We start from the raw sequence: 11,042 nt of genomic DNA, 5'->3' as shown, positions 1-11,042 counted from the left end.
AATAATAATCTACCTATTGTTTTATCTGTCATTCAACATATACAACCATGAAAACATGATTAAATTGCATTTTATGGCTGAATCCCTAAGCAGGTAAATAATTCGTTTAGATGTTTTTTTTTTTTTTTTAAGCAAACAGTGCAGACGTCTTCCGTCTCACCTGTTTCTGAGCCTCCACCTTCTGCTTCCTGGTGGGGTCAATGGCATCCACCATCCACTTGATGGTGAAGTAGGTGACAGCTCCAAATATGGTGAGGCGGAAGAGGAGGCCAATGACCTCGTTCCTGCCTAGGGGACGGGCAATGTTTTCAGCTGGTACCTCCCTCAGCACCATCGTCAGGGTCGGAGAGGACAGCAAACGCACAGCTGCAGATGATGACGAGCTTTTATGAAGTCAGTGCCACTCATACATGCTATATAGGTCACATCATTAATACTGAAACCATCTGCCAGAAGAATAACCTATTCCATTAAGTTGAGTACAAGTATTCCGAAGCTAGTCATACACTGCTGTCATTTAATTTTGAACTGTGTCGTGTTTCAATCAAATCGTCCACACCATATTGTGCATCACATTGTATTGAGAAAAAGTCACATCGTCTAATCCCTTTATCTAAATTTTAACTGTAATAAATGCTTTTGGTGTTTTGGATCCAGGCCAGACTGACAAGCAACTCCTGAAAAATTACTTCTGATTTTCAGGTATGCTCTAGCACCTTTGTATTTCTGAGAAGAACATTGACATGGTAAACTGTCAGATTTTTAAATGGAGTTAGGCAAGTCTTGGTGACAGGTGGCCTACTGAACCGTCACTAACTAAACTGGTGTTCTTTTTGGAGACCCGATGGATTAAAAGATGGTTAAACTTTATGATCTATATTCTTAATCTCATACCATTGTGGGCCTATTTATTTCTAAACAGAAGTAAGGAATTGATCATGTGTTCGAATTTTAAATGGAGTCTGGCGGGACATTATCTCCTTTTACTATCAAGAAACGAAACGAAACAACTTTTACAGATCTAAAGGAAGATCCGTGTGAATCGTTTGATTTTTCGTTCATACTCCAGTAACTCTAATTCTAAAAGGCAAAGAGTCCGATCTTCAAAAGGAGTCTGCACTTTTATCTTCTGCACTTACAGAAACTAAAAACAAACTCCTGTTAAATTTAATGCAAAATAAATTAAAAAGTAGTGAGTTTCTGGTGGCAAGTCATGCTCTGACAGCTTTCACTTTCTAACACTGTACCCTTAAGTAACTGAATTCTTAACAACATCGAGTATGTCTCTCACTTATATTAACATATCCTTGTGTTTCACTGGAGATTCCGTTATGCCTTTCTGAGGGTCTTCCGACCTCATTTTGGGGCCCTCCGGTGTCAGCATCATTAAACCGAAAGAACTGAGCAGGCTAGCTGCTAACTTTAGCATTAGCGTGACCTTCTGGCTCTCCGGCTGTAACGAAACGACCCCTTGCCGGATAAACCTCTTATGTGACCGGCAGTAACACATGTTCATTGAAACCGGGAGAGGAAAACAACAGAAACGCTCCGTTATTCCGGTAAAATACGACCAACTCTTACCTCCTGATGTTGCGTCAGGAAACGACACTTCCGCAGTCTGTTCTTTTTTTGGTGATGCGAACACAGGCTGCGGGTCGTCGTATTCTTCTTTTGGTTTTTATTACGCGTTGGCAACCTGGGATTGTTGCATTAGCGCCCCCTCTGTGCAGTTGACAAATTGCAGATGTTCATACATCTACTATAATAGTTTGGATCTAACTGGACCTCATGCTGTGTTGCCGCGTTTCTACAACCGGAACTTAATGAGAGGTACTGTATATGTTGCGGTTGTTCTTCTTCTTTGACTTCTTTAATTCAGGTTCACAACCGACTGTAGGACGTACTACCGCAATTGACAGTGCTACAGAGTAGTTACCAACCAGTGAATCAATAAGGGATCATATTGATCAGCGCAAACCAAACAAATTGCATAAAAATCTCATTGAAAGTTGGCGACCCATGGGCTAATAAAAACATACAGGTACAGTGTGTCCACAATGTGAGACAACATTGCTTTAACTTGTGACTGGATTTTACTATTGTTTGTCTTAAACTGTTTTCACTATTTCAGTATTTATATGAAATGTACAAACCAAACTATTCACAGCAGCAGAGAGAACATTCAAATATGTAAAAAGATAGTCAGCAAAAACAGAAATACATTGTAACATCAATATCTTATTTTTCATTTGTTTTGTTTCTGGTGCCATAATAAAGTGATTTTTAACTAAAATGTTAATTTTTACTTGATTGTGATTTGCGGGGTTTCCAATAAACCAGCTGTATAAAAAAGTCCTCCTCCACATTGTTGCTTCAGAACCAACAGAAATGTCTATCTTTTCATTTTTAAATATGAACGTTTACGTGGGGACAATTTGGCAAAATTTGCAGATGACATGTTTTTAAATTGATTTAATTAAAAGTGCGACTGTATGTGTTCCGTTTTTCAGTTGGATGTTTGTCCACATGCGTCCTGCTGGTGGCGCTGTAACACGACTAATAACCCAGGGAACTGAAGATTACATTTACAGTTTACGGTCTTCATCATCATCATCACCACCACCGCCACATTATCTCTTCCTATACATTAACAGAAGGCTGAGTGTATACGCAAAAAGGGTTTAAAGTCTCTTTGTGTCTGCAGCAAATACAAACATAAAAATCATGAAGCAGAAACTGAAATATGTAAAAATCCATATTATAAAAGCCCTCCCTGTGGCCGCAGGGTTGATTATGTAATGTTGGTGGGACTCTGCTTGTTGCCAGGTTGTGACATTTTCCCGCTGATGTATTTTATGGCTTTTTGTTAAGGAGGTTTTGAATGGGAGGATGATGTTATCAGAATCTGGCAACTCTGTGTGCTGACAGGATGCGTTTGGTTCAGAAAGTCCAGATAGCTGCTAATATGTAGCATGGTCAAGTCCAAAACAGTGACCCAGTAACAGGAAACACTGGGGTTTATAACATAAAAGCTCAGTGCATGCTCTTCAGTGGATGATAGAAACCTTATGTATCAGTGATTATACATAGACATTCATTATTAGATACTGATATTAATGAAAGAATAAGTCCTCACAAATTAATAAATGTGTGGAAATAAAATGAAACAAGAACGCAAGTATTTAAGTGAATTAAATGACAAGAAAAACGAATAAAATGAAGTAAATAATGTTAAATTCAATTGACAGCACATCCCCTTCAAAAACAAAACTGGGACCATACCATTAGGCTACAGCTACATGTTAAAGTATCCAACTAAACAAGTAGCCTACTTAATTCACTGCAGCTTAGGGGGAAATATTGTACATTTTACTGCATGACATTTATCTGGCAGTTGCAATTACTTTGCAGATGGTGTTTTATAATAAGATTAGAAACAAACACAACAGAATATGTTGTCACGCAAAAACATATTCAGTGTGTAAAAATACATCTACCACGGTCAGATACAAAATTGAAATGCTTTCATGTATCATAATAATGATCCAATATTATAACATATTGAATGTAGTAATGACAGTTTGGTTGCATAGTGAGTACTTTTACTTTTAATACTTAAAGTAAGTTTCATTTTGCTAAGAGATAACTGATGTAAGATTTTTATAGTGTGGTATTGCTACTTAAATTTGTGAGATCAGAATCAAATCTGTGAATGGTCAAATTATGTAGACAAAGAGAGCAGAATAAACCTGTGGCCGTTACGGTCCCTGAGTAATATCTACGGGATTTTGTTTTTGTTTTGTTTGTTTTTTTTGTTTTTTTAGCACGGATAGACCTTAGGAGTGAAAACAACACGGAGACAAACAAAACCGGAATGCTGTTTTGAACCAGACTATTATTTTGAAGGCACAGAGCGGAAGTGTCGTGACTACTCTGTCTCGGTGTATCTGCGGTGTGTGGGTCTCGTCTCTTTCTCGGAGGTTTTCTCTCCGTGTGTCTGCATCCAATCACGGCATCTCTGCTGCACACCAGGATCAGGAGCTCTCCGACCAGGTCCATCCGACGTCTGGAAGTCTGGCTACGAGCACCGACCATCACGTCGCGGATGGTTCTGTCTCCAGGCGGGGTACCTGGAAACCCGGGCCCGCAGTGGGAGCAGAGAGGAGGCCCCGACGCCCCCTTGTTCTGACCCAGAGAACGGCACCGAGGCTCGGTCAGGCTGTGAACTAGCAGGCCAGCTAACCTGTGCCGGAGCTCACAGGGTGGCACTGTAGGAGGATGGTTAACGAGATTGTTTTTATCCGTTAGAGCCCTTCTTCTTTTTTATGCATCGGGGACGATTTTGCACTAAAGGTCTAGATATTGGGGAGCTGGTGGCAAGCTAGCTCTGGGCTAGCTGTCCCGGTTAGCTTCTTTCCCGGCCAACAGACAGCGGAGGTTCCGCAACGGGGACGGGGGGAACACGGGCTGTTGCCCCGCTCTTTCTCCTAATCTCACACCGCTCCCGGAGACGCCGATAATGGCTGCTTTAATCAAGGAAATCGTCAGCAGAAATAAAAGGCGATATCAGGAGGACGGCTTCGACCTGGACCTGACCTGTATCCTTTTATTGTAATTTAACTGGGTTTGGTTAGCCTGGTCCGCTAGCTTGTTAGCCCTCTGCCATCATGCAGGACTCCATTCAAAAATGCGATAATTTAAGGCTACTGTTTATGTCGTCCAAGAGGCTGCCTACATAAAACAAGACCCTCTAACCGATAGAGCCACTGTTCACATCTGTATGAATGTAAAGGCTAACCAATCAGAGCAACGCCATATCATGCTAATCAACATTTAAAACAGTTTAGTGATCGTGGATTGAACTAAAGCTAAATCGTTAGCGGTAGCAAACATACTCTTTTTAAATGGCTCAGATGCTGGGAAGTATTCTTTAGGGAGCGATGTTTGCCTTATTTATAGCTTTCTGTCAGTTAGTGAAATAATATTAGGCTAATGTGCATGTAACATTATGTGCGAGTTGTCTTAAATTGGCTCTTGTTTCAACGGAGTTCGTTAAATTTTTGCGCACAGGAGAGCGGGCTAGCTAACGTTAGCAGCCGTTTATCTCCAGTCTATCTGCGAGTAATGAAACATTGGGTCATTTCTCATCAAGATGCCTGATAACATTTATACGGCTATAAATCTGATTGTGTGTCGTTTCAAGTTATTTTCAGAGACGTAGCAGTTGCTAACATGCTGAACTAACAGCGGTGTCAGTGGCGTTGCATCAGCAGCAGGAGTAGCTAGCAGGCTGCCACTAACACCTGCAAGCACACCTGAGAAATCTACCATAGGTCAGGTTTACAAGATTTTATAGAGTTCAGAACTGTTCTCTGATATTTACTCTCCGCACACGCTAGTGTTATATTAACAAAGATCACGATGTTGAAGCTTTTCTAAGCTAAAACACCAAAACGTGACCGGTCCTTGTGTCTGGGATGTGAATATTTAATGCTAACGTGATATATCTGAATGGCCACAGTTTGATGCTTTCCCAACATCTGTCGTATAGTCATCATCTGGATTAAAGCATATTGCGTTTACTGCTGCAAGTTTCTCAAGTTGTAGCATTACTGTGCACGGCCACCCTGAGTACACCCCTGTTCAGTATCACTAAAGTGTTAAACATGAACGAAATTATAAAAGACCCTGCAAACACCACAGCTTTCTTAGTCTGGGTTGTGTCTAATGCAACATGGCTCCACATGGTGAAGCAACCAGACGGTGAGACTGGCACAGGAGCATCAGCTGAAACACAGCTGCAGCAGATGTTAGGAGGTACAGACGCTAAGTGTTTCTGACCTGGAACAGGGATGATCTGTGGAAACTGAGGTTTCAGTGACTGATTGGTGTGCAGTGTGATGTCAACCTCAGCTGTGTCCACAGAGAAAACCATTAGTCATACAGCAGCATAAAACTACAGGATGAGTTTGGGATTATTTCCTCAAATACTGCACAAATCTCACCACTGAAGGTGGACTGACTTTTTTTGCTGCTGCATCTTAATTATGAGTGTCTCATTATCATTAGTCAACATACCTGTTTTTCACCTTAATTGGCCTCAGTCTTCTTGAGCTTTGTCTGAAAACATAGAATGAAAAGGACAGGATTTGTAATTCAATAAGGGCTGTGCTACACTGCTGGAAATGACAGATGTTTTTGCTCTTTTTGTGAAACAATAAAAATATGAACGTTTTGTATGAAAATATAACAGAAAAAGGCACGAATACAGATGAATGTCAGTGAATTTTTAGGAGGGTATGCCTTTGTTTGGATTAGTAAAACGGTTTTACCTGAAGAAACATGTTAAAATATGTCAGGTTGCATCAGACAGAACATTTGTTTATCCAGACGTTGGTAGAAGGTTTTAGAAAGGTGACGTATTCGAATGTCTCGTCCAGCTCTCAGAGGTTCAGTCTGCGGTGGCAGAGACTTGGAGAGACATGGGAGACACTGACCCAGGATGACAGTTAATTGATTGATTTCCTGTTTCTCAGCTGATTGATGTAGCTGTTACTCAGTAATTCATGTGAGGCTTTTTAAAGTATTATTTTATATGTTAACATGTGAAGTCATTGTTCTGCTGCATGTCTATGACGTCATGGACGAGAGAGGATGAAAGACATAGGGGAGACATGTCTATGACGTCATGGACGAGAGAGAATGAAAGACATAGGGGAGAGAGAGAGCATGAGCTGAAGGAACAGAATCAGAGGAGTAGGAGAGAGTCCAGGGATGAAGTTCGATGGCATTTTTTTAACCTGAATCCCTTCTCGAATCTGTTTAGTTTCTTAACTAAATATTTTTGTTTCACTCAGTTCAGCAATAGCACACAGTTAAAGATGCATTAACTAAGACTTTCCATATTGTTTGATACATCCAGTAACATGGGGCAGGATGTTGTCTCTGTGTGTGCTGAGCGTGATGACCAAACATTTTTTTAAGATTCTGGTGGTTGTACAGTGTATTGCTGTCTTTTACCTATGGCAAATTAAAGCCTTCTCCCATCTTCTCCAGTCCTTAAGGTGGGCCGCCCTGACCATGTTGGCCCCACTGTCAGGTGTTGGCATCGATATGTACACGGTGTTGTATCTACCACTTACTTAGGCCAACTGTCTCGCCTCTTAAGCCTGTTACTTGTCCGGTGTGGTCGTTCATGAAATAAGATGTTTGGAAACAGCAGTTGTGCAACTGCCAGTCATCACTGAAAGTGCACCGTTATGCTGACATATGACTCCACTGTAGGACTTAAACACAGGTCTGTTGGTGAGCGAGTGTCTGCAGCTCTGCTTCCAGCTCGCTTCGGTGTTCTTGCTATACTATTGTATCCATCGCAGTTTGCTAGTGTTGCCAACAGCAGCAGCAGCAGCAGTGACTCACCAAAGTTACCAGTATATCATCCTTTGGTCTTTTGTAAAACCAAAAAGTTCCAAAATGCAGACACTCTCTGGGACATAATCTCCAATCTGTTCTTTAAAGGATAAGACTGGTCATTTTTTTATATTAATAGAATTTTCAAGAGTCCCCATAAAACCAGCAGTGCCACAGACCTCAGTTGTAGTTCAAAGATTAATAAACTCACGTCAGTGAAACACTCCGCTGCACTGGGTTCTCGGTATGAAACACAAGACCTCAACAACAAACAAGATAAAAGAGGTTTCCACTGTGTGTATTGATCCTTAACAGACTGATCAGATATTTATCCCAACATCATCGCCATGGGTTTCCCTGCGGAGCGACTGGAGGGAGTGTATAGGAACAATATTGACGAAGTTGTCCGGTAAGACAGCGCTCTCCATGACCTTTAGCCCCTCAAGAAGGGACAGCTTGTTAGTTTTAAATGTTTGAACACATTAGCTAACTGCACTTCCTGTTGATCATTTTCAAGCTCATCAGGTTTCAGTAACTGAAGAGAAAATCAGAGTTTACCACCAGACGTGGGAACATGGCACAACATGAACATACTCCAGTACAAATAATAGTCCTGCATTCAGCCGGCTACTTATTTAAAGTATTAAACGTATTAGCACCAAATGTTCTCAGTGTGTTAATAGTAAAAGTACTTATTCTCCATGTGGCTGACTCTTTCTGACATTATTAGATGGTTAATAGATGTGATAGTATTTCCCTCTGCAGTGCAGTATAAGTACAAAGTAGCATGAAATCAAAAGTACTTGAGAAAATGTACTGATTTTGCAAGCTTGTGTAAACACTCAACCTGTCTGTGTCTTAGGTTTTTAGACTCAAAGCACAAGAGTCACTATAAGATCTACAACCTGTAAGTACTGCCTGTCTGTCCTGTCACTCAGCTTCAGTGTAGCTCTGTTGTTCATGATCTCTGAAGATACCGTTGCTCTGTGTGTTCGGATGTACATCTCCACCCATCACATGACTTAGTCTAGATACATCTGTAATGATACAGTCAACTTATTCAGAGCTGAGTCTGTTCAGGTGGGATTTGATAGTTTGGCTGTTTAGCCACATTAGCAGTGTGGCTCTGGAGATGTCACCATCGGTCAGTCGTCCTCCTCTTTGGTACAGAGTAAAATTGTTAGCTGGACTGTGTTGATATGTGGTTCAGACATTCACACGTCCCTAAGGATGAACTGAATAAATTCTGCTGATCCTTTGACTTTTCATCTAGCGTCACCATCAGGTTGACATTTAACTGTGTCCGGTATTTTGGTTTATGATCAAATACCTGCAGAAGTAATGACGTTATCTTGAAGGGTATCTCAGTTTCCTTCTTGCTGAGTGTGACATGAGATCAACTTTCACTTGTCTTTCATAGACCGACACGCCCCTTTATCAGAAATCACCTGGTGATTGATGCTTCAGAAGTATAAGAGGAAACTGCCCCCCACTCCCCCCATAGCATCTTACATGGGTGGGCCTAAGTCTAGTCAGACAAGGAAATATGCAAGAGAGGGAAACATGATGCAATTAAGGTAACTGAGATGTACCCTGAGGTGGTGAACAGTAGTGGACACAGCACAGCGCTGTCTGCGTTGATTTAAAAACATTTGTGTGTTAATGCAGGTGAATATCTGACAGACTTTCTGATAAGTGTCAGTTAATCTTGACATCAGCACATCAGTAACAGTATTCCTGTAGAAATGCTAAAGTTTGGAGAACTACTTTCTGATGTGAGTTCATTCTGACATCAGACCTGTTGTGGGTTGTACTACGGACAGAAACGCAGTAGATACAGAATGATGCGAGTCTCTGTGTCTCACTCTTTGCTTAGATGATGTTTGTCATGTTTTAGGATTCTGCCGTTGTAACACGTGTCTCTGTCCATAGATGTGCAGAGCGACATTATGACGCATCAAAGTTCAACTGTCAAGGTAAGATGAATTCATCTGAAACCTTACTGATCAAAGCAAGGTATCTGTAGGTTCCTCAGCAAAGGCCTTAGACGGTATTAAGAAGTCTTAAGTCACATGTGCCGAGGTTTTGAATATTTAATATTAGTTCTGAGTTAGTTTTCGTATGTGGCTGTGCTGTCCGGAAATGGGACTGAACACAGGAGGCAGTTTGGGCCTTTTTCATGGAGTTCAGTCAAATTTAGCAAAGACTTTCAAAACTGACTTGTACTAATCATTTCTGATTAGTTAATCCAGCCTCCAGTGTTCTGCTGTTTATCTTGTTCCAGGTCATGTTAATGTATGAATTATGTTACCAGGAATTATTGTGAAACAGCTGGAGGTCCAGACGCTAATGTGATACATCATGAAATTCACGTACTTAATAAATAATTGTTATCACCCATACTGGTTTTCTATCTGGTTGTCCAGTAAGCCCATTGAAAAGGTGCATGATATTGAGAAGGTCTTTAAAGTTGTGAATGAAACCTGGTGAACACTGCAGAAACCTGAGGAAGGGTTGACAGATTGAGCTCAGTGAGTTTTTAAGTGCAAATAATAATTGGAAAAGGTGCACATTTTAATTAGAATCTGCATAAACAGCATCTGCTGTCACCACAGGTTCTTCTGCTGTAGCCAATTAAGATTCAAGAGTTTTCATTTGCCATTTATTCATAAACAGACAGTCTAGGCATATAAGAATTCTTGGGGTGGCTGTGGCTCACGAGGTAGGGCAGTCGTCTCCTGACCAGCAAGTTGGTGGTTCGACTCCCGGTCTCCCTGCATGCCTAAGTGTCTGAACCCTGAATTGCTCTCGGTGGCTTGACTAGCGTCGTTGTGTGGCAGCCTGTCGTCATCGGTGTGTGAATGTTGTGTGTGAATGGTGCATCATCTCCTGTAAAGCGCTTTGGCCAGTGCAACACACTGTGGAAAAATACACTACACAAAAGCCAGAAAGAACACTTGGTCTTAAAATAGAAACGTTACATAAAGGTGACAAAGTATTAAAACACAATATACAAAAATAGGGTCATAGTATTTCCCACAGTGAACTTCAAACACTGCACTTAGTAATTCACATGGTGGAGTTGGATATGGCATTACGCTTGGTGAGGTAGTGACGGGTTACTGCAGATGTCTAGTGCACGTCTGCCTGTGTGGTGTTACCATACCAGTAGCGAGGATGCTCTCTATCAAATCAAATTTTATTTGTATAGCGCCAAATCACAACAAAAGTCATCTCAGGACACTTTACAAAGTAAGGTCTAGACCTTACTGTTATCAATATTATTACATAGGGAAAACCCAACAAATCCCCCTTGAGCAAGCACTTGGCGACAGTGGGGAGGAAAAACTCCCTTTAACGGAAGAAACCTCCGACAGACCCCGGCTCTTGGTGGGCGGCCTTCTGCCTCGACCGGTTGGGGTGAGTGGATAGAGGAGAGACAAAAGAAGAAAAGCAACAAGACACAACAATCAAACACTGATCAGGTCGATGTGGCCGGTGACTGCTCGTCAGAGACATAGAGCTCCAGGGCCAGGGCAACCTGCAGAAAGGTACAGGGAGAGAGAGAGAGGACACTACGGGAGAGAGGAGACACAAAGTTAATAATGTGTAATGGTGGCATATAGAAACAT

At 41.4% G+C, this 11,042-nt stretch overlaps 2 protein-coding genes across 3 annotated transcripts in view; one reads left to right on the top strand and one right to left on the bottom strand.

The window, feature by feature from the left end:
• Positions 1–1,729, bottom strand: part of atad1b (ATPase family AAA domain containing 1b) — a 7,409-nt gene extending 5,680 nt beyond the window's left edge. Inside the window, exons 1-2 of the mRNA XM_020616722.1 lie at positions 1,582–1,729; positions 161–366 (exon numbers count right to left, since the gene is read on the bottom strand). Of these exons, the coding sequence (XP_020472378.1) occupies positions 161–334 (174 nt within the window). The 5' untranslated portion in view covers positions 335–366; positions 1,582–1,729. The remainder of the gene's footprint in view (positions 1–160; positions 367–1,581) is intronic.
• ptenb (phosphatase and tensin homolog B) overlaps positions 658–11,042 on the top strand; it is a 19,418-nt gene continuing 9,033 nt past the window's right edge. The window contains exons 1-5 of one of the 2 annotated variants that reach the window (XM_020616721.1): positions 658–702; positions 3,825–4,598; positions 7,735–7,819; positions 8,273–8,317; positions 9,343–9,386. In XM_020616721.1, the coding sequence (XP_020472377.1) occupies positions 4,520–4,598; positions 7,735–7,819; positions 8,273–8,317; positions 9,343–9,386 (253 nt within the window). In that variant the 5' untranslated portion in view covers positions 658–702; positions 3,825–4,519. The remainder of the gene's footprint in view (positions 703–3,824; positions 4,599–7,734; positions 7,820–8,272; positions 8,318–9,342; positions 9,387–11,042) is intronic. The other variant, XM_020616720.1, reaches the window with a different exon arrangement.

This window comes from Monopterus albus, unplaced genomic scaffold (assembly GCF_001952655.1).
Source record: "Monopterus albus unplaced genomic scaffold, M_albus_1.0 scaffold177.1, whole genome shotgun sequence".
Classification (NCBI taxonomy): Eukaryota; Metazoa; Chordata; class Actinopteri; order Synbranchiformes; family Synbranchidae; genus Monopterus; species Monopterus albus.
The sequence above is the reverse complement of the archived record's forward strand: the minus strand, read 5'-3'. Positions and strand labels throughout refer to the sequence as shown.